Raw genomic sequence first — 23,947 nt, 5'->3', positions numbered from 1 at the left:
AATTGAGAAAATCAAAACAATTGAGGAAAATCACAAAGAAAAAAAAATTAAAAAACGCAAAAACTTGCAAAAGAATTTGACATGTTTACATTTTAAGGTTTTCACATCTTTACAATAAATTATTGTTTTACCCAGATCTGTCAGCGCTTGTAGACGTTGCTCATTACGAACTTAATAGTTTGGCTAATTTGTCAAGTGAAGCAAATCGAAAAAATAATCCAATGTGTAGGCTACTATGCATAACATTAACATATAACCTATTTCAAAATAAATCGTGGCGTGGATACTTACAACTTATGTGGGTGCAAATGAAGAATAAATTTTATCTGTGATGCAGCCACAATGATGCAAGGAATGAATCAGAATTTTAGCTCAGTCTGTCTTTAGCATCTCATTAACAGCTGTATACAACTTCAATTATATTTAGTGCAAGTAATTTTATGATTTCGTTAAAGCTGATCCTTTTTTTCTGAAAAAAGTTAAGCCATGGCTACCTACAGATACTGCCTGCCTCACATTTTTATTACATTATCACATCACATTTTTATTGTGTCACACAAATCTAACAAATCGGCTTGCGAAAAACATATTTGTCTGTTTTTTGCAATAAGTTTTGCTGCATCCGTCTATAATTATTCAAAAGGATGTAAAAAATTCTTCATACGTAACATTCTACTTGTATTTTACTCGCTGGCGAAACGTGTCCTCTTTTTAGGCGATGAAAATATGGTAGGCCTACATACAATCTACTTCATTGGTTTTATGTGTAGAATGATATGCAAACATTGGAATTCATTTATCAATCTCTTTAAACTTGACAAAAACTCCATTTTCACTTCTCAACACCAAACGGTTGATGGGAATAGGCTCAGGAGTTTGCTCATCCAAATAGAACTGAAAACTTCGAAGCAGTTGGGAAAGCACCACTTTTGTTTCGTTCATGGCAAAGTTCTGTCCAATGCAGTTTCTAAAAATGATGTTGAATACTGATAAACAAAAAAAAATTGTTTTGTTTATTTTACCAACTTCTCTTGAAAAACGTTTTTCAAATTTTTATCGCAGATTTTCTAAAAATCAGTACATATATTGCAAACAGTTAATTGAGTTCAACGCGACGTGTAATGTGATTTGTGAGGTGTTTATGATGCACTTTATTTATATTTTTAACTTTTGATTATATTAGTTCACTTTGATAAGTCAACTTATTTTAATGCCTTCTTTTTTACATGAAATCAATGACCGATCACATCAAATGTTTAAGTTAAAACATGATAATGTATTTATTGAGTTCCGTGAAGGATAGGGGATCTCCTGACTAAGAAGCAGCAGACCAGCGATTCTCCATCAAGTATCAATTCAGAATTTTAATATTAAAAATGCATGGAGAATCAGCAGAGCCCTATTTATGGCATATGCATTTCGCTCTTCGACTGTGGAGCATCATTAGTGCCTTATTCAAATAGAATAAAAGATCAACCGTGCGATTTACCAGCATGGACTACAAGGTAGTTTCAAAATAACTGACTAGTAGTTGACAGACTCAAAATTAAATTCATGTTTTATAATTGTCTAATAGTTTTGACCAGACATTTTATACATTGCAGCAGTTTTGCTAAAATGTAACGACATGTTACCAACGTGATGTAGGCTTATAAATATTGCAAATGTAAGTCAGCTATATAAACATTTTAATACGCAGGCTATAATTAAAATGCATATTATTATTGTGTATGATTTTGTGTAGCCTATATGCGTTAGCAATTTTTATAAAGAAATTTGCTAAATTACCTGGAACCAGCAGAAAATGGTATATAAGCATGTGCTGGGCGTTTTGCGATATTTTCAGGGGTGAATCGTTCTGGGTCAAAGATCTGAGTAACATGAACATGGTTTTATTAAATTCAGAATAAAGCAAAACACGTTTTTCAAAATATGTTTTTTGAAAGATTGTCTACTGAAATAATCGTAAGCAACGAAGTGTATTTAAATTATGCGATTTCTGTTTAGATAACTTTTATCCTGGTCGTTGTCATATCCTAGCTTAAACCTGCTGGTTGAAGATTTAGATAAAGTGGACGGGAAGGCAAGGAAGCCCAATTTCGTGTCTACCTTTGGGCATGCCTTTAAGTTTCTTGCCAAAGACACAGCCACATGATCTTGCGCGATGACGAACCAGGACTCACTACTCATCTGCGCAGCTAACAAAGGTGATATACAAAACTAAATTAAAAGGTGCTGAGATCTATCAAGCAGCTTATGCTTTGCTTTGACAATACACAAGGTGTCAGTTCATTTTGGTTAAAATGGCAACTCACTGCGTTCTATTAGAATACATTTGTTACTTATCTATGGAGCTGAGACTTCGAAGAAAAAAATATAATATAAACTGTTGTATACGACTTACATCAAAATATTTTTAAAACATTGAGTTTCTTTATCTTAAAATATAATCCATTGCAAAAAATAAAACGGTTGAATTTCAATGAAGCGTAAAAGCAACCAAGTAAACTTTGAATTTTTCCTAGCACGCTTGTCAACACTATTGTTCTTCGACTTAGGCATCTGTATGTTACAATACTACAAGAGAGTCGTAATTGAGGTCATTCCCGATAGCTCAGTTAATTATACGCCACATTTTACTTAGAAAGAAACAGCAAAATTAAGCAAAAATACGTCAAATGGCTGAGTATAACCTTAACCAAGACACTTCACAATATTTTACATGAAAAAAAAAGCGAATATCTTACTCCGACAATATCGGTAACCAGAGCAAGTAGTTTAGCTTCTACATTAGATACCTCTTCATTTGTAGCGTTAATCCTATTATTAAAAGTGCGATGCTACCGATTTTAATCCTTTAGCTTGATGTACATCTATCTGTCAAAAGATTATTGATGGCTTTGGTCACAAGTCTTTTGAAACGTTTGTGCTCTTTCATTTGAGCTGCACAAATCATCGAAATTAACATGAGCACGTCTGAGATATAAACAAAATACATATGACACTCAATCTCAGGCAAGGTAAAAAGCAGGGCTCCGGATTCAGAGACGTGAAGTCGAGTCGAAACGATTTTTACGTGTCCGGAGCACTTTTAAACCAAGGAGTCGGAGTCGTTTCTTCCGACTCTACTACCCTGGTAAAGTAAAAAGGTAAAGGAGGATCCCATACTTGATTCAAGCATCGAGGGATGAGAAGATAAGGTTCTCATTATACTAAGCCTTCGGCACTAAGGAGAGTAGGGTGGCCAGCTCCTTTCTCTCGGCCGCCTTTACTTCAGCAACTACGCCCACCCAATTTATTACACCCTGGGTAGAGGTGAGCGGTGTTTGTCAACAACCAGCATAAGCCGGGAGTCGAACCAAGTTTGCATAATTGGAAAACCAACGCCTTATCCGTTGCGCCATCCCACCGCTACTGCCCTGGTAGCAAACCCAAAGGAAAATTTTTCGTTTTAGACGCAATGAAACGTCACGCAAAGGCTAGCCCTAGTCTAAGGCAAACGGTTCCTTCAATCGATCATTGATAAGTCATTATACAATATCTCACCATTGGATCTTTCCACACATGAGCGTTTCTGTGTTGCGTAAAAATGCGAACGTCGACATATGCGCCAGCTGGAATTTCTTTATCGGGTGTTTGGCTGTGACTGAGCTTTAATGGTTTCTTCAGGGTTCTTGATATTATTGGTACAGGGGCATGAAGACGCATGCTTTCTTTGATGAACATTGTCAAGTATGTAAAATTTGAAAGATCCTCACTGCGAAAAAAAATCTTTGAAAAGTAACAGTCTTGATCGCGAGAATTTTAATTTTGAGTAAACCTACTGTAAGCCTGAAACCAACAAAGTAATAAGGAGAGCAAGTCTTTTAGGCGCAGACAGTTAGGCGTCGGTCAAATAAGCGCGCACACTGTGGCGTCAGGATGTTTAGGTGCGGAGCACTGTAGCGCCCGTTCATTTAGGGGCTATTCCTTGTAAAGTCTGCAGATTGTATCAGCTTGGCAGGTAGGGCAATGCTTTTCACACAAAATGTTATAATGAACTGAAAAATATGTTGTTTTGTTAATGCGCGTGCATTTATTTGTTGTTCGTCATGGCTTCAGTGAGTGAAGCTGCTTTATACGGCAATGCTTTTCACACAAAATGTTATATTAGACAGAAAAATATGTCATAGCTTCCGTGAGTGAAAACTGCTTAAACCGGCAATGCTTTTCACACAACATGTAAGCTTTATCAATAAATTATTCAAGTTTTCGAACATGACTGAGTTCACTTTTAGTCTATAAGTCAAGTAATAGCCTAACTGCACTAAACATCATTAACCCGTCAAAAGCTGCTACAAGTTCCCATTGCTCTTTTTAGGAAATATTTCAGCCACAAAGTTGTATTGTCGTAACTTTTTAATTAGTTTAAAAAAATTTGAAGATTTTTGCTTTTTTGATACATTTTTTTGTTTGCCTTTTAAAAGGATATCGGCCACATGGTCAAATATAAATCTCGCGATAGCTTAACATAAGCAGATGTTTGTTTTGGTAGAAATTTATCAGATCTTTCTTGAAGGACGTTTCAAAGTTATTGTATGAACATATTATATTCACGGTAACCATCGGCGTAGCTAGTGGGAGGGTGCCCCCCCCCCACAGTAGGCAGTCCCCCCTCCGGTCGGAAGCTTGTGGCGGCAGAATATTTTTAAACGTAAACGAAAAACCATAGTAAAAATCTTTTTTGAAACGGATTTGGCTCGAATTCTATTTGCTTGTTCCTACTTCACGCGTTCAGGGGTGCAAAATCATGGTCCGCCGCGGGCGGCACAAGCCATAGCTATACGCCACTGACAGTCGTCGGCTCCAGCTCGTGACCGAGCATTGGTTTCGTCAACATATCGAATTTAGTTTGGATGGTGATGTCATATATGGCTTTGGAGGCCAGTCTATGATGGAAAAGACGTGGGCAAAAGTCACATTGCGTATGGAGGGTATGGGTTGTATGGAGGGAGGGACGTGGTAGTTTTAGCTTTCCTAGTGTTCGTTTTTCTTGGGCTTTTTGTATCCTTTTCTTTCGAAAATTTCCGTGCCTTCCTTAGATCTTTTTCTCCAGAGTAATCTGTCACTAGCAATGTTTCCCATGAATCTAGATCAATGTTTGCATGGTTGAGGGAGACTTTGTTTCAGCTGATCTTTGTATTTCATTTTTGGTCTTCTGAGGGGGCTTTTTCATGTCTCTGGTTGTCCCTCCTCGTTGTCCTTTCTCATGACATGTCCTGTCCAGCGAAGGCAATGTTACAATATGGTGGCTTCTGAACTGGGCAACCTAGCGTGATTAAGGATTGCATCTTTAGTGAGACAATCTTCCTAACGAGTGCCTAGCATTTGACCCAGTTTCCTCTGCTGAAAATTTTCAAGACGTTTGATGTCACAGCGGTATAATGTCCAGGTTTCACAAGCATAGAGAAGGGTGGATAGAACGACTGCCTGGAGGACCATAATTTTTGTGCGGATAGATATAGCATGGTTGTTGAAAACACGATGGTTAAGTCTTCCATAGGCACAATGTGCTGCTTTTACACGATGTTCAATGTTCTTTGACAGTGTGACAAACAACCAAAAAAATGTGGCCATGTGGCCGGTGTCCTTTTAAAAGGCAACAATAAATATAAAGCAAAATAAACAAATAAAAGAAACAAAACCTTACACAAATTAGAGTGTAGTAGGAAGCACAATATTACAGAGTGTCAAACTATGAAGAAACATAATTCATATCTATTACTAATAGGCAATAAAACATACATGTTCCTCCTCACTTCACTTCTTCTGGCTTTTCTCATTTTTCAACAATTTTCAAACTTTCACAAAATTCAGAAAAAGTACGTTGTTCGCAAATATTTATCAACACCTTCCAAAACAGACCCTAAACAACTACTAGCAAGTCCCAAATGATTCAATCAAAATAAGATGATGCAATACTGATGCATTCAAAACGATGTCCTTTTAAAAGGACACCGGCCGTAAATGGGTTAAAAAATATACTGTAACCTATATTCAAGCGGGTGGTAGGCTTGAGTGAAGAGTAACTTAGTTTTCAGTCAAAACCCCCACTAGGTTTTTCTAAAGCTGAGCTGATACAATCTGCAGACTTTACTAGGAAGAGCACCTAAATGAACGGGCGCCACAGTGCTCCGCACTTAAATATCCTGACGCCACAGTGTGCGCGCTTATTTGACCAGCGCCTAACTGTCTGCGCCTAAAAGACGTGGACTCGTAATAAGAAACTAATCTTTTTACCATTCTACATCTTCTTTGTCTCCTATCACTGACAAGACTTCTTCTCTACATTTTTGTTGAAGATCAGGATGGTTAGCAAAGTTATATATCGTCCACGATAAACCTGCAGTAAACAAACCACTGACTGTCGGTTTACAGTCACAAACTCGTGCAAATGGATTGCAGGTTATGACCTAGATAAACAATCAGTTTCAAATTACATACAGTAGAATTGTTACAAAGATTAAAGATTTTAAGTTAAATTGAAATGATTCAAAGCAAGTTTTGAACATAACCTTTTCACTTGTTGACAATTTTGGCACTGCTGCAAAAAAAAGATGAAGTAGATTTAAATCACTTAGGTGTGAAAGTGAAACAAATCGACATTTTTTGTTTAGCAAAGATCTGTACCACGCAGTAGAACGTTTCACACAGAAGTATTATCTCGAAATGAATTAACTATGACCAATTTACCACTAGCAGTTGTATCGTGTCCTTCAAATAAGAATGTATCAACCTCTTCTTGAATTTCGCTTTCAGTCAATCCCTTGCCATCTTCATCCTTATAAAAAGTTTGAAATGTTTATATTGTAAATTGGAAAACGATTGCCTCATTAATATTATGATTGAACTAAGAAGGTTACAGCCTACTAGTGACTTGGTTTAACGTGGTTTGAGATACAAAAGATATTGTAAGTCGTTGTGTATTCTTCATCTGTCATGAGCTTTTCAGAACACATGACTCTTTGCTTGATGAAAATAAACTTAATTCTAAACATGGGATCCTGTTTGCACGACGATCCTTGTCAAAGCTCGCTGAAAATCGAACGTAATCTAATAGTAGCTACAACGTCGATCTGATGAATCAAATCAACGTTGCCACTACTGCTAAACACATTATGTTGTTAAGTTTTCAGTATTCAATGAAATGTACGCCAATCACGAGCCTGACCAGAAAAAGTTGAACCTGAGCTTGTTGATAATTCGACAAGAAACATTTCTATGCGGCCAATCTTGTTTGTCTATTAGTTTGCTGTTAGATCCAGCAACATAAATGAGAATAGTTATATAGCCTAGAGATGTTTTCACCTTCGTTTGAAGCAAGATGTCTAAAAAGTCCAGTAATTGCTTATCTCGTTTTTTGAACCCAATAACATCATCATCATCATCCATTTTGTTCTTCAAAGTTTCTTGCTTAGCTATTGCCTCACGCCGTTGTTTAATAATCTGACAACAATAGTTTGCTTATCTTTCTAACAATCACAACGAAAAACAATATAGGCTTACAGTATGCTAAACATAACCGAGGTCTAGAAAAGGTAGAAGGGACAAAACGCAAACGTTATAATAAGGTGCTTGATACAGAAACAGGACTGTCAGTTTAAAACACGTTTACAGCACTTCAATAGCATTTTTAATGTTTATTTGTTGCTTGAACTGCCATCACAAATAAAACGTAGGTAGCCTACAGAAAAAAAAACGTAAAAACAAAATATAGTAGCCTACAGGCTTACCATACCTTAAAATATCTTTAAACTAAATTGCAAGTCAACAGGTCGAAAAACAAAACATAGTGTGGATATAAAGTTTAATCTAATACTCAGTAACAGTTTCTGTTTTTCGCACATGTAGGCTACGTTTTGTTTACTTGTATTAGATCATTTACCGTCCCTGAGTTATTGTCACAGTTATTTCTAAAAAAGTTTTTGTAAAATCTTCCGCATGAATCGACAAGGAAATCGAATTAAGGTCTACAAAAACAAGGGGAATATAAAAACCACTCTGAATAAACCGGTGCAAATGAAATCATAAAAAAGAGAAATAAACTCATGAAGAACCGCGCGATTTGTCTCTTCGTTTCTGTATTAGGTTCGCAGTGACTCGATTCTAGATCAGGTCGTATTAAAAAAATTGAAATACTATTACTGTACTTGTTTCTTTCATTACGCAGTGAGGAATAGTTTGGGTCATGATTTTGTCCAGTCAAAAAATTTATAAAGTGTGGTTTCTGTTCGTTGTTTACGAAAGCTTTTTAAATGTAAAATTCATTTATTGCTGCATAAACCAATCTACAATTTCTTTGTTGCTTTGATTACAACAGCAATAGCACTCAGTGACGGATCCAAGAGGAAGATTAAAGAGATTGCCTTCTTCCCAACCTAAAACAAAGAAAAGTGACTACTTGCTGGATCCATCACTGGTGACACAACCAACACCTGGACCATAGCTAACCTGTTTTGTGAATGAGTGTAGCGTATCCGTTGTTTTCTTAAATCGTTTTCCGAGTTCGGTTCGGTAGAACACCCAATCCAGCAAGTAATATGGTTTTGAAAACCTCATCATTAGAAGATTTGAAAATTCGTTCACAGCTTCAATGTAAGGATGCTTAAATCTATAACAAAAATGGTTAATGTGCTTTTTTTTGTAATTCTTACTTTTCATTAGTCTACAACTAATATTGCCAATAAAACTTTGTAGCTTAGCCTAAAGCCCTAGTGCTGGGTATTTTTTTAAGATAAAAAATATATAACAAGGCTCAAATGTTTGCATAAACATTTGATAAAAGGGGTGCGTATTAAAAAGTGCGTATAGTAATGCAAACAAAAATGACCGGGAAATCCCTTTTTTATTATGAAAATCCTTGTTCAGGCTGCACTTCCTTGCCATGGTTGGAAAACGTTAGCATAAGACATTAATATTAAACGTTTATTTCAGACCTTACGATCTATATGAAACGAAAATAACAATTCAACAATTCACTAGCATGCAACATGCATTATAAGACATAGACTGTATCACAAACTAAACACACTTTAAACTTAAAGAAAAAGTAGTCATTGTGACAATGACTATAATATTTACTTCATGTTTTGACAGTCTGTAGCTTGGGACATTGCACATAAGATCATCGTGTCTAACGTCAGCAAACTCAGCGGCTCGGTTACATCAACTGGGTTTCCAACCTCATTTTTCCACTTCTTTTTTAGTACACGAGCACATTGGTTGAATACTTTGTTATATCTAAAAACATTCACAAAGATGAAAGTTTTACCTTAGAATTATATATTTTGAACGCATGATCACCTAGATAAATGAGATGCAAAAACTTTGCACTATATTATCACTCACGGTTGAAGAATTTTGTAATGAAAAGCTGGGGTGAGCAATCTCCTATTTCTGTGCCATTTTTTTCCACTTGAAGTGAGTAGCCCATCTCCCATCCATGGCCGAAGAAAACGGTAAGCCAGGTCACTTTTTGGAGCTGAAAAGAATTCACAACTCAAACTTGAAATAAATGAAGATATAAAAAGAAGTGTGATAAACCAAAGTCGTCATTTAGCTTTGCTCTGCTAGTCTGCTTTGTCAGGTTGTGTTTTCATTTTAGGTCAGGTAAACGATTTTCGGTTATAGAGTTTTGAATAAATACGCTACGATTACTTCTTTCACGAAGCATTACAAAAGGTTTATCCACCTCAGATTTAATTAGAGTGTGAATGGAATAGAAGAAAGCTCAGAAAAGTTTAAAAAAAATATTGAATTGTAAAGCAAATAACATTTTATAACGCAAAAGAATGGGATGCTTGCTTTTTAGAGGAGTGTAGCTACACCCCATTAACATGTCTAGATTGTGCAAGTGTCGTAAGGGGAAATTTAAACACCCGGAATTTTCCCAACTTTTCACAATCTACTAAAGTGTGTGGATCTTATGATTAGAATACAAAAAGCAAAAATTATCTTCCAACAGTATCAGTGTTGCCATTAGTTATTATTACTATTACATTCAAACATAATATAACCATTCACCTCCACTTCCAAGTATGGAAATTGTTGTGTCTGGATGGTGGCAAAATATTGTTGTAACAAGAGGACCAACCCAAGCAGTGAAAGTGCTCGGAAATTTAGTGCATAATAGACTTGCTCTACGAAATCCTTCAGCAGTGATGCCATACTGCAATGGAAAATGAATAATATGCATGAAGCTTCACAACTACAATTAGACATATTAAACGCAGTGTGTTTTTTAATTGATTTGCAGCCACCGACAACTCTTCAAAAGTTACCAAGCTTGTGGTTTTAAAAACTTTTCCTGTAAAAGTATTCTTGAAGAAAACCAGAGACGGCTCTAAAAAGTACCGTAAAGGGGGATAGGGGAATTTAAAAATGCAAAAATGGTGTGTAGATCTACATTAATCTAATTTTGGGCTGCATAGTCGAGTGATGAAACCACTGGTGCAACACTCGTAAGGGCGCATGTTCGACACTACTCAAAAGCGTACTGATGTGTCTTTGGCAGGGCACTTAAAGGCATGCCTGAAGGTAGACACGACGATCGAATTCCTTGGCTTCTCGTCTACTTAATCTAAATCTTTAACCATCGGGCGTGCCTGAATACGTCAAAAAAATGACTTTGCTAATGCACTGTTTACTTTTTTGAAGTTAATTTTCTGTGTTTTATGGACGAAATCGGCACAATCATCCTCTCCTGGGTCGGCCACTGAAGAAAACAATTAATATAGACTAAAGACTGCTAAACATTTTGATGCTGAATTTATTTTTACATTTTCAATCAATAAATCCACAAACCCCGTTTAAGACTTTCCATGGGCGGTTGAATGTGGGAATTAATGATTTAGATTAGTGATGTCCAAACTATGGCCCCCGATCCAGTTTTTATTGACCCGCAGCAAATTTTTAAAATGTAATTGAATATGGCCCACACAAGAAGCTTGAGCTCAATTCTGTTACACTCTCAGTTTTAACACTACCGGTAGCCTACATAGAACCAGCCATAGAAACAGTGCTTCGCAACTATTACCGCTACTAAACATAATCAAGCATAGAAAAACTTTTACCGTAAGTCACCAGAAATGGCAGCTCACAAGAAACGAAAATTAGCAAGTGAGTCCAGAAAAATTTTCAAACATGGTGGAAATATAATTATATTTTAAAGAAATGTACAGTAATTTCTCCAAACACATGTGAAAAAAACGTTAACTACAAGGCCTATTTTTAGAGAGAGGGTGGTCCGTTTGAGCAAAGTAATGGTCCAATTAAGTGAGGAAAAATGGACAGAAAAATCAATTTAGATTTGGAACCAGCAAAAAATGGTCCGGTTAAGCGAGTAGTCCGATTAAACGTTAACCAATTAAGCGAGGTTGATTGTATAACTCGAAAGGTTTGGTGCATTCCTTCTCTAGACAAAAAAAAATCCGTCATTTTTACATTGATTTAACGTCTGCAGACGTTGAATCAATGTAAAAACGACAGATTTTGTTGTCTGGGTTCCTACAATATACAGCCTTGAAGCAAAGGCCTAATTTTAAGGACAAAAACTGAGTGAAAGACGAAAAGACAAAAACAAAAACTGGGGTGTGCAACTTTTGTTACTGCCAGGCCGAATGTATCTGGGTTACACCGCGGGCTGAACTTACATTTCTCATCCCACTAGTATGTTTTATTTCAAGGTAAGCCTAATTGTGCCCCAAACCAGAAGCAAAAGCCTTTTCCGAGTCACATATTTTTGCATGACGCATTTGGTCTGCGGCTGCAGCCATTGAGACGTCAAATGCAGTGAACTGATAGCCAATATTGATAGTGTGCGGTATGTTGGCTATGCTAAAAGAAAAATAAATTTAAAGATCAAGGTATGTAGTAGGCTACATAAGCTACACCCCGATGTTAAAATCTATTAGGCTATTTTTAAGAAACTTACTTTTATTGAGTGTCCGTAAAACCAATGCCCAGAGTCGGTATTGAACAATTTCTCTAAAGTCTTTCCAAACCGATATTTTTTAATTGCCGGGATGATGACTTTTCCTGTCAGTATGTAAAGTCCAACAAGAGCTAAAATGTCTACCAAAAAGCTTGGAAATACATATCCACTTCCAAAGCTGGCAAGGTTCGTAAAGTACCACCAAAGCATAGTTACTCAACTTATTCAAACGAATTTTATTCTAAGAAATTGCAAACTGCCTGACATGTGCTTAACCTTCCAACAGCAAGCAACTGACTTGCTTCACGCTCAATTGAAACTGCAGATGCGTTTACCCATCCACCCAACTTTCCGGCATGTCAGCTCGCATGAATGATTAACTGGGGTTAGGTCAAACCGGGCTTTGTCAAACATTGCAATCTAACTCGAAAGAGTAATAAAAGTCAACTTTTTTCAACTTGCACTTTTCACGTCACATAAAAAAGAAGAACAATAAGGTTGCGCTGAGTTTTCAACGAAATTAAAATCTTAAGCTCAAGATAATGTTTTGTTTTTAAACTCCCTTAGGCCTATTCACATTCTTGTGATTTGCAGTGGTGCATCGTTGCATGACATTATATTTATCGCAATGGAACAGTCAAGTAAGCGGGTACAAGTAAAGTGAAAAGAAGAATGTCAGTCTTAGTCATTTAAAACATGGAAACTGCCTTATTCTTGCTTATCTATTGGCAAGGCCAGTCATCATCATTATGTTCCTTCGTCGTATTGAGGGTTGGATACAATGCGCCATTTGTTCTCGACCATGAGCTGTTTGTACTGCACTTTCATAACTTAGTTTTGTCCATTTAGTGATGTTTGTTGTTTATATCATTCTTGGTCTGCCTTTGTTTCTTTTACCGTTTATCTTCCCTTCAATTAATGATCTTTGTAACGAGTTTTGCCTTATTGTGTGTCCGAAATACTTCAATATTCTTCTTTTGACTATTTGTAAGAGAATTTTGCTTGAATTGAATTTGGAGAGCACTTCATCGTTAGTGATCTTTTGTTTCCATGAAATTTTTAACATTTGCCTGTATGTCCAGAGCTCGAAGGCATCGATCCGTTTCTCCATTTTTTGTGACATTGTTCAAGTTTCAGAATTGCATAAAAGGGTTGAGCAGATATAGCATTGTAATATCCTTTGTAGGCCAAGGTCAGTAGGCAAAGTAAATTTGCTGAGCAGAAGCAACGATATTGTGACTTCACAGACAACGACGTCAATACAGGTTTGCACCAGGGGAGGAAAAGTAGCCAAAGGGCCCAATTGGTCATATTTTAACTCAGACGTGATATTTTGTGAAAAAGTGCAACCAGAATGACACATAAAAAAATTTGCAGGCAAGAACACCGATTCCTTCTAGACCGGGAAAGTGACAATTTACAGTAGTAGCGAAGTTTTGTTTCATCTTGTAGAAACAAAAATCAGTGCTTTTGTATAGCGCTAAACGTCTATCAATGGTATGCGCATTGCTATCAGCTCTGACCAAGTAAAACATTTCATCGCAGCCAAATAGCCTACATTTACACCAATTTTGAGTTTTTTTTCAAGAAGTTTTTTTCTTAGTCTCTTACAGTATAAGCTTTCAGAATTTTCTCAAATAGGAAAAATATTAGGAATTTTATCTGATAGGCTACATGGAATTTTGTTAGCCTAATTTGGCCAATAAACTAAATAACATTTTCTATCATAGCTTTGTTTATTATGATCCCTTGTCGATTATGCCCTCACTGATGGTGATCATTGATTGTTTTCAGTGCACCTTTCACCTTGTGTCAATATTGTTTCAAATAAAGCAAACATAAAGAGGTACATAAACTTTAGCCTGCAAAGTCATTTTCAAAAGCAATCGCACAGATCTTCTCAATTTGGGATTCCTTCTTTCTCAACAACTTTAGGGTATACCGTAGAAACTAAATAAAGCCAGACTATTTTTCTTGGCACATTTGCTATTGGGTAATTGGGGTTCAGGACCAATGCGTTCTCTAAGGTGCGCAACTGCGCTAATGCGCAGTAACACCAATCATTTGTGCAATGGGATTTGATTTGCGCACTTGCAAAGCTTAAAATGTAAAAAAAAGTTGTACAGATGGTATCTGTGATCTGTTCAATTATTTTTATACAATTAAAATGTGCGCCTTAAACATATAAGCATTACCTTAGTCAAAAAATGACCAAAATAAAGTAAAAGCTTGTCTTGTCTGAGACTACTGTCATGTTTGGGCTACTCATACCTCAATTGGTATACTCCACATTCGTTTTCACCAAATCGTTTTTGGACGAAGCTCGGTGCTTCCAATTTATATTTCCGGATCAGCATTACGGAGATTTCGTTTCTCAATTATTTCTCGATGGAACAAAAATGGAAGTCACTATTTTCGAGTTTCACCCTTGGTTGGGTCCATCAGTGGTGCATATCCATGTCGCCTTAAACGCGGAATCGAACTTTCAACTTAACGTTAGTTATGGATATTCTTGACTTTTGAATGGAAATCGAAACTCCTCCATCGTGCTAATGCAACGGCGTCCAGCATGGCGCCTTGTTGCCTTCAGTCTTTCTTTTAATGCGTGGAAGGATTCCTGGATTTCCAATTGCCCAGAAACGCATGAGTCTACAGTACATGCTTGCGATTCCATATGGGATCTAACCACCAGGTCTAACCTTGCTAGTTCGAAGCATCGCACTTACACATACCTATTCCTTGAAAGCGATTTAGAAGAGTTGTAGAAATATGACTACCTGTGCAGCTCAATAACTGCAAAAACAAACACGATCTATAAAAACTGCTTTCCCGCCCGTACCACTCCAAATAAGCAATTAGGTGCCAAACTCTTTTGACAAAAAGTTTGATGACAGTGACGAAGGAAGATGGTTTGGTTGGTTTTGAATCTTTATCCTCGGAATGACAAAACCTTGATAGGTTGTTCCTGGTAGTTTCGCATACTTAGAGGCTTTTGACACAGCGCCGGTTACCGAGATTAGCAGAGTGAAGTTTTCCGATTGTTGAAGTATTGTTGCCGGGGGAATTATTCCATCCATTAGGTGCTGCTGAATGGATATTGGATAGCCGTCCTTAGAATGCGTTGCTCAAGCGCACACCCCGAGAGTCGAACCGTCGCCGCGTGATCTTGAGCCGGGCTCGTAACTACTGAGCTATGCGGGCGGATAGCTCAGTAGATAGATCATCGGATAGATGCTCAGTGCGTTCAACAGGTCTGTGGTCTGTAACCTGTGGTGATCTGGCAAAATGGTCGAAAGAGATCTAACTTATGAGTGCGTTTATATATGCACTGGTACGTTCAGTGGCTACACATGGACGAGTTGAACAAACAAAGCCAACAATTTTATAATATACCCGTAAAGTGAAAAGTAGGCTCAGGCCCGGATTTAGGGGGGGGCAGAGGGGGCAGTTGCCCCGGGCCCCCCGACTTTTGAAGGGCCCCTCTATGTGAAAAAAAATGTGATTTTGTGTTATTTTTTTCCTTTTGGCTTTTAAAGTTTCTGCAAAATGCTGTGCAGTACTGGACTGATGCTACTGTAGACGTAGAGGTGGTTTTTCGCGCCGTAGGCGCGAAAAAATTTTTTGCACGGGGGCCCCCCGATCTAAAAGTGCCCCGGGCCCCCCATCAGCTAAATCCGGCCCTGAGTAGGCTACTACATTTCCGAAATAAAATAATCATTAAAAAGTAATATGAAATAAGTAGTGCTTCCGACAAAATACCGACAAATTAATTGAGCCTACTTCAAAAGCATCACTTCAAGTCTCAGGATTAGTTGTATTATTATGCTAAAAATTTGTGAATTTTAAAGCAGAGACATTTTAACAGAAAGCAACACAAAGTTTTTTCGAATATAATAAACACAAAGCACTTCAGCGTGATGTAACAACATTAAAGCAAGCCATGAAACCAGTGTTGGATTGTTTAAAGTGGCGAAAGTGAGTAAACGCTATACTGCATGTTTCCAGCAATAAATCTCATGCAAGAATTATCATAACCACCAAAGAGCAATATTTTTTCAAAAGTAATTGAGATGATAAAATTTACACTATGTAAAGATTTCTACCATTTTCCTTTTCCTGCGCAATTAAAATATTTATACAAGCTAGACTTAGGTTTTTAAAAGCTTGGTTTTTGTGTCAAATATTTCGGTGATACAAAATACAGTAGGCTAAATACATCGAAGAAGAAGGTGGCCTACACCTGGACAAGTCCTGGAGACAAAGCACGAAATCAAATAGATTACATTTTGATCAGCACTAGATACAGGAACGCTGTTAAAGATTGCCATGCATATCCAGGAGCAGATATTGACTCGGACCACAATCCAGTGGTTGCAAGATTCCAACTGTTTTTCAAGCGCATTCAAAAACCAAAACTAAAACAAAAACTTAACCTACAGTCTCTCGGTGATTTAGATGTTTGTGCAAACTTTAAACATGATGTCCTGAAAAACTTGCCGGATACATTACCGCAAGACCCTGAAGCTTACTGAAATGTATATTCAACTGTCATCAAGGAAGCCGCACACACTATTATTCCTATGACGGACACAAACAAGAAAACTTCAACATATTGGTTCAATTCTAAAATAAAAAATTTAATGGACAAACGTCGTAAATTGAAACAAAATCCAATACAATATCGTTTAGTAAACCTCGAAATTAAAAAAGAGTGTCATAAAGCTAAAGAAAAATGGCTTGAAGAAAAATGTCTAGAAATTGAGAAACTTCGTCTTGATGGGAAAAACATGTTTAAAAAGATAAACGAGCTTGTAGGCAAAAACTCAGCACTTGTTAAAATCAGTATTCATTGCACTACCCAAAGTCCCAGGAACACTTGATTGTGACAAACATCGCACTATTAGTCAGATCTCACACACTATGAAATTGCTGCTAAAGATCATCCTCCAACGCTTAAGAAGGCAATTACTTCCAGAAATAGGGGGCAATCAATTTGGCTTCAATAAAGACAGAGGAACAACCAACGCAATCTTCACCATGAGAATGCTTGGTGAAAGAGCAATTGAAGTCCAACAAGACCTATATCTTGCATTTGTAGATTTCAAAAAATCCTTCGATAAAGTTCGTCACGAACAGCTTTTCGAGATGCTGAACATTGAACAACATTAACGTTGCTGACAAGGACCTGCGCATAATTAAGAATGTGTATTACCAACAGCAAGCTGCAGTTCGCCTACCTGAAGGTCTATCTAAATATTTTGGAATTCAACGTGGGGTCAGACAAGGCTGCGTGATGTCACCAGATCTGTTTAACTTGTATAGTGAAATGATTCTCAGAAAAATAGAAGGCATGATGAGGGAGTTTTAGTAAACGGCATCTCCTTAAACAATATTCTATGGTGATGACACTGTGCTCATAGCGACATCCCCGGACGGTCTACAAACACTAATTAACAAAACTTTGGACATCAGCGCAAAATATGGAATCCAAATTAATGACAAAAAAACAAAATGCATGACTATCAACAGGGAGGCAGCACAATTAAACAAGTGTCTTCCTTTAACTGCCTTGGTTCTCTCTTAACAGCGGACGCACGATGTAAAAAAGAGATACGAAGAAGAATAGGCTAAGCCAAAGACGCATTTAATAGACTACGACCTATTCTATTGGATCGCAAACTCTCCATTCCTCTGAAGGAGCGACTTCTCAAAGTGTTGGTGTGGTCTGTTCTCCAGTATGGTTATGATACTACATCGGCTATGATACTGTAGTAGTAGGCTATAGCGCGTTACGATAAAATCCAGTATTTCAATATTTGCAGTTCTTTCTACCCTTCAGTTGAAATAATTTAAAGTAAATAAATTACTGAGAAGTTTTGAACTTTTAAGTTATCAAAAACAGTTTTAAAATTTCGAACGTAGATTTTTTCTGATTTGTGATAAAGTAGTAATGAACTCATTTAATAAATTGACTAACTATAATAAATGGACTAAATTGACTAAATATAAATTGACTTGACTTGACTTATAAATGTTTCTTCAACAAACCATGACGACACACCTCTAACCATTTTATTTTATTGTACAAGACTACGTGAAAAAGTGCCATTACTCGAAAGCCAAGACACAAAATTGTTGAACACACGGTTGAAAACACGTGTTTAAAGATAGTGCTTAATCTTCATTATCATCAGGCTCCTCTTTTCGTCGAAGTTTGGAGGCAAAAAATGCAAAGTTTGTCCGTTGTGAGATTTCTCAATTGCAGTTTTTAGTCATATTTGGTGTGGTCTAAATGTTTATCGTTCTGCTTCTAATTTGTTTCCTCTGCATTTTTTGCCTTTGCATAGAATCGTCTAGTGTGGTTTTGGAGGTAAGAAAGGCAAGTGCGTTAGCCTATAACAATGATATTACTTCAGTATCTTGTTCTGGCCGTGTAACTTCTTTATTAGGATGCTGGTAAAACTTGACAAAAATTCAATTTTCACTTTTCAGTACCAAACGTGTGGTAGGGATTGGTTCCGGTGTGTCTTTATCCAAATAGAAATTGAAACTTCGTTGCAACTGAGAAATCACCACTTTCATTTCATTCATGGCGAAGTTTTGTCCAATGCAGTTTCTGAACACAATCAAACGTAAGGCAGTGGTCAAAAAAAATCACCATTGTTTAGAATACTTTTGAAATACACAAGCTTCAGCTTGGTTTAGGAAAACTAATAAACATGAAAACGTGTTTTTCTAGTTTTGTTCAAAATTATCATTTCCTGTTTAGTTTGTGTAATCAGTTTTTATGATTGCATGGATAGCCTACATTGAAATTGAGAATAAATTAACTAAGTTTTTTTTTTCACTCAGAACAAAATAATATCCACACAAAGCTAAGTTTGATCAATACCTGAATTTGCAAACAAAGAAACGGATCAAGCAACATAGTTGAACATCTGAGCGTGCATTTACAGCAGGTGATGCACTTTATGGAGACTAGTTTTACATCTTGCCTAGCCGGATTAAAAACTGTCAATTACAGCCAAAAAAATTCAATAATAAGTGGATACTTCATTCTCTCAAGCTCAGTGACCAGATTTGCGTAAGTGGCACAAAGCCTCTCAACATATAAAAAACTATCAACACTAGACCTAGGCTTTATTAGTTCAACAATACCTTTCAAAGACATTTTCTTATACTTTTAAAATAAATTTTCTCACAGTCAATCAATTAGATCTGTTATTAGCTTGCTTTGTAACATTTTACAGTATAATTGCTTTGCAGTCACTTTCTAGTCTAATGCTACCCATCCTGTTTGCCCTTTTCATTTTCACCTTGTTTACTCCTCCTACTGTATTGTAGCCAATAGCCATTGCATATCCTCTTTTTAGGTGCTTTAGCTTGGATTACTTATTTTTTCCACTATCTTTTGCCTAACTTTTTCTCTCGGTGGTTCCATCTTGCTGCTAATAATCGGGGAAATATACTTTGTTTCTTGAGCTAGGCTATCTTGTTCATAGGTAAAGCAGATGTTATGATAATAACTATTGATTTTCAAAAGAAGTAACCTACCTGGGTCCATCTGAAAATGGAATAAAGGCGTGAGGAGAGCGCTTTAAGACATTTTCACTGGAGAATCTTTCGGGATTGAATATCTACAGTAAAATACATTGCATGAGATATATTTTCTTATATCAAGTGGCGTAAAAATGTCTATGCAAAACATGTAGGCAATACAATGTGAACTAAAAAGCATTAGTTTTATATGATTTTGTTAAGATTTGAATTCAAATATTGTTTTTTTTCAAACCATGCAACTATTCTTAAAATTTGTAAGCTACGTTTCTTTATTGAAAGCGTTCTTGGTTTGGATGATAGCAAATTACGTGCAAAACGTGTTCTGAAAATTAAAGGATTGTTTCAACACGTCATCATAGGCCCAAATGCTTCGAGATGATCCCTGCATTCATTAAAGTGTGCTCACAGAATGCGGTAAGAAACTATTTCTGACAAATGTCATTGTTACTAATCAAACTTTTAAAGCAAGCTTGTAGCCTACATATTGTATAGCTAGATTCAATTTTTATCACCACATCAGGCCGAATATTTCTTACAGTGTGATGCCTTATTCTTATGTTTATCGGGTAGAATTTTTCATTTGTCTCAAAAACTTTTAAAAGTTTCTCCTTTCATATAGCTTGTCAACTGCACTCCGGGATAACACTACTAGAGTTCACATTTCAAATTATCTAAGAGTAAACTTGTTAAAATCGATCTGTGTTTGCAAGCATATCTGAAGGATTTTAAAGTTGCAAGATTTATTTTTATACTGAAGTTTTTGATTGAACTAAGGTTTCAGTATTTTCAAGAGCAAATAGCATGGTCATTCATTTAAAAAATAATCCTCGAATAGAATTTACAATAAATTTTAAATAACTTCAAGAAACTGCTTAAATCGGCCCGGAAAACCAGTAGCGGATTCAGAATTTTTTTTTCTTTTTTTTTGGTGGAACGTGACCAGGTGAGGTAAGCTACTGTATCCGCTGGTACGGAAAACCATTTATCAGTTTTGGAATGACAAGTTAGCTACATGATTAAAAACTGACGTTTTGGTGACAAACTACGCTGATTAAATTATCTGCAGTATACTGCTGATAAAATATGCAAACTGTTGATGTCAAAGAAATTAGACTTACCAATGGACTTTTCCAAACATGACCATTCCCATGTTGAGCAAAAATATTTGCAGTGACATTTACACCGGATGGGATCACTTTCTTGGGCGTTTTACTTTGACTTAGTTGTAATGGTTTGTCCAGTAGTCTTGCAATAAACGGTACCGGAGAGTAAAGGCGCATGCTTTCTTTTATGAACATTGCCACATATGTAAGTTTTGGTAGATCCTCCCTTAAAAATATAAACGTGATGATTTTCATAAAAATATGCAATCTTGTCAATATTTAATTGACTTATGCAGCAAAATCAGCGGAATGTTTGTTATTGACACCATTTATTTATTGTGTTCTATACACTTTAACACTGTGCTAACAACTTTTGCGAAAACTAGGTTTTCTTTAGATTCTTCAGATGGTTATTCCTCAAGAAAGCAGCTACAGCAACAGTCATTTTACATCGATTGTGACAGCATACAGCAAAGTACAATGCAAACAGAAACGCAAGACAATAGAGACTATACAGTTAGTGAGGCAGATAAAAAACATTTGAAATACCATTGGGAATGGAATTCATTTTTTTGGTAGTAGGCTAATCAAAGCCAGAAGATAGTATAACCGAAAAAATTACGGAACAACACGTGAGAAGACGCGAATAGAATTTATAATACATACCATTCTATATTGCTTTTATCTCCAATTTCTGATATGACTTCTTCCCTACACTTGTGTTGTAAATCAGAATGTTTAGCAAGATTATAGATTGTCCACGATAAAGCTAAAAACAAGAATAAGGTTAATTTGCATAGCCTACGAAAAAATAGTTACGCATTATTTTTCTAAAAATAACCAAACAGAAATAGTGTTCAATTTTGAAAGTAAAATTCACATCTTTGTGTTAATATTCAATTTCATCAATTCGGGAACTGTTTGGTTTTATGCATCTTACTTATGACATCTTAATTCTCACCGCTAGCAGTAGTATCATGCCCTTCAAATAAAAAAGTATCCACTTCATCGCGAATTTCCTTGTCCGTTAAGCTTTTCCCATCTTCATCCTAAAAAAGGACAATAAAAAACAATGAAAGACGAATACGCTGTATGGCTGTAATAAGCAGCTTTCTTCGTTATGTGAGCCTCTGGAGCCAGGGGTCTATCCATTACCAACCCAGATTAAAGCTGCTTGGAAATGTTAGATAAGCTACAAACTTGTAAAATTGTTCATCCCTTCAGAAGAAAATCCATACTGACAAAAAAGCAACAAACAATTAAACTTGATTAATTTACAACGATGTGTAGCCTACACACACAGTCGATATCCTTGTATGTATGTATTTCTTTTTGAATTAAGATTCCCAAGAAAAGATTTCATTGTTTCGCCCAAAGAAATGGTAGCTGCAATCATCCTATCAGAAGCCATGAAACTTAGCATTTTTTGTTTACTTTGATCAGACTTCGTAGACTTAGATGTAAAAACCCCTTAAGTGCAAAAGAGTGCTATTGAAAAAAACAAGGTTGAAGTTTTACAAGTTACTGTATAACAAATTCTACGTAATGAACAACCGTGAAGTTTGTGAAATTAACATTTGCAGGAAAGCTAATCAAAATTTTAGTATTAACACAAAATTTAAAAGTTACCGCTTAAATAAGGGAAAGTGGGAAAAAAGGTCTAGCAAAACAATTCAACGGTTTTATAAAATTCTCGAAAGAAAAACTTTTGGTTTAGAAAAACTCAGCTCATAACCAAATACAACTAGGTCATTTAACCTTTATCAGGCGGCATAATTTTACCACAGGCGGCATAGATACAATTGTACCTTCATACATGTTGCATGAAAATCTGCATATTTACACTTTATGGTTTTTATTGGCCCGAACATTTCAATAAACTACTCAATACTCATAGGCTACGTATCCTCCTAATTTGATTGTTGGCAGTTCCTATGTCTGCCAAGACCAAAAGCGAAAACAACGTAAAACTGGGACAAGCTGTGTGGTTTGCGTCCAACCTGTTGACGACGAACATTCACATGCAAAAACAACGTGTGTAATTTGTGAAAATGATCAAAAAAAACATAATATCATTATTATTAATAATACCATTAGAATTTCCCCGAATTGGGCTTTGGTCAACACACTCGGCTTACAGTGAACTTACTTTTTTTGCGTGTCCGTAAAACCAGTGTTTTGAATTCGTACCAATAGACTTGTCTAAGGATTTTGCCAGTTGATAGCTTCTAACTACGGGAAGAATAATCTTTCTTGTTAAAATGCAGATTCCGAGGGAAACAAAAATATCCGCTAATAAGTGTGTAAATACATAACCGTTTCCATGTTTGATCAGATAACCGAAGTAGCTCCAAATCATATTTTGCATCCTACATATATCGGCTTAGGAGTCTAAAAACATTATCATTAAAAACAAAAATAATGGAAATAGGCGTTCATGAAGTAACTGGCCAATGATACCAATGCCTTTCTAATCTGCATAGCGTAGCCTACCCCATTGTTGATAATGATTAGGTTAGTTTTATTGTTGAATGTTCTGTATTGGACCCTGCCGTGTAAACTATAGTAGGCCTACTATGATCTATATTCTCTAATATTTCTGTTTATCTTAATTTTTCGCAAACATTTTGTTTCAGTAATTATAGTATTTTTCAGTTGAGTTTTGTCTTGTTTCTGGTCATCAAAGCGGAAACAAACATAGCAGACACCCACGTTTTACATAACTCAATGCCTTTGCAGCAAATAAGACCGCTGCAAGTAGAGTAGTAGACAGAATAAAGTTGAAGGTGCATGTTAAGGTGTTGCGACTGTGTCATATTTTAAACTGATTGGTCTGTTTTGGTATCATGCACGCTATAACGTCCGCGTTTTGTCGCTTCTACCTTTTTCTAGACCTCTGTTATGTTTGGAATATATTGTTTTTTCGTTGTGATGTCAGAAGTAAAACAAACTGAACTGATCTTGCCTGACGGGTTTCTACCAAACGCGTGAGCACTGATCTTATTGGTTTTGTAGGCATGACACGCGCGACTGCGTTTCCTTGGGGCAGCGAGAAAGGCGACTGGCGACTAAAATATTAACAAATGAACTGCTAAATTTACACAAGCGCTGCTTGCTTTCGAGCAGGAAATAACAAAGTTTCGCACACTGCTGTTTAGCCCTATTGCTAAAATACTATAGCAGGTGTAGATCGACAATAAATAAATCATAACAGTATTTTGATTTGTTTAGTTGTAGGATCTTGCATACTAGGCTACTAGCAAGGCTACTAGCGAGAGCTGCTGTTGCAAAATGATTTACTGCCACACATAGT

The 23,947-nt window shown here is 36.4% G+C and overlaps 2 protein-coding genes across 2 annotated transcripts; both read right to left on the bottom strand.

The window, feature by feature from the left end:
* Positions 1-534: 534 nt before the first annotated feature.
* On the bottom strand, positions 535-12,310 carry LOC145777624 (cytochrome P450 4F4-like). The gene is made up of 11 exons (XM_082589058.1): positions 11,972-12,310; positions 10,063-10,207; positions 9,388-9,520; positions 9,121-9,279; positions 8,491-8,650; positions 7,348-7,485; positions 6,733-6,820; positions 6,280-6,382; positions 3,547-3,757; positions 1,789-1,871; positions 535-967 (listed from the first exon to the last, which is right to left on the bottom strand). Exons 1-11 carry the CDS (start codon positions 12,179-12,181, stop codon positions 793-795), a joined length of 1,605 nt encoding a protein of 534 aa, XP_082445184.1. The 5' UTR covers positions 12,182-12,310; the 3' UTR covers positions 535-792.
* Positions 12,311-18,043: 5,733 nt separating this feature from the next.
* LOC145777627 (cytochrome P450 4B1-like) lies at positions 18,044-23,020 on the bottom strand. The gene is made up of 6 exons (XM_082589061.1): positions 22,784-23,020; positions 21,596-21,683; positions 21,301-21,403; positions 20,650-20,860; positions 19,526-19,608; positions 18,044-18,587 (listed from the first exon to the last, which is right to left on the bottom strand). The coding sequence occupies exons 1-6, from the start codon at positions 23,000-23,002 to the stop codon at positions 18,446-18,448; spliced, it is 846 nt and encodes a 281-aa protein (XP_082445187.1). The 5' UTR covers positions 23,003-23,020; the 3' UTR covers positions 18,044-18,445.
* Between the last annotated feature and the right edge of the window lie 927 nt (positions 23,021-23,947).

The sequence above is a fragment of the Aplidium turbinatum genome, chromosome 9 (assembly GCF_918807975.1).
Source record: "Aplidium turbinatum chromosome 9, kaAplTurb1.1, whole genome shotgun sequence".
Taxonomy (NCBI): domain Eukaryota; kingdom Metazoa; phylum Chordata; class Ascidiacea; order Aplousobranchia; family Polyclinidae; genus Aplidium; species Aplidium turbinatum.
Note: the sequence above shows the minus strand (reverse complement) of the source record. Positions and strands in the feature narration are given on the sequence as shown.

Coding starts and splice junctions, on each gene's coding strand:
- LOC145777624 (XM_082589058.1), bottom strand. CDS start 12,181: ATGCTTTGGTGGTACTTTACGAACCTTGCCAGCTTTGGAAGTGGATAT. Junction 6,821..7,347: donor ACATCTTGCTTCAAACGAAG/GTGAAAACATCT, acceptor ACTTTTTATAAG/GATGAAGATGGCAAGGGATT. Junction 1,872..3,546: donor ATGTGTGGAAAGATCCAATG/GTGAGATATTGT, acceptor CATGTTACTCAG/ATCTTTGACCCAGAACGATT.
- LOC145777627 (XM_082589061.1), bottom strand. CDS start 23,002: ATGCAAAATATGATTTGGAGCTACTTCGGTTATCTGATCAAACATGGA. Junction 21,404..21,595: donor GCATGATACTACTGCTAGCG/GTGAGAATTAAG, acceptor TCTTGTTTTTAG/CTTTATCGTGGACAATCTAT. Junction 19,609..20,649: donor ATGTTTGGAAAAGTCCATTG/GTAAGTCTAATT, acceptor ATTTTACTGTAG/ATATTCAATCCCGAAAGATT.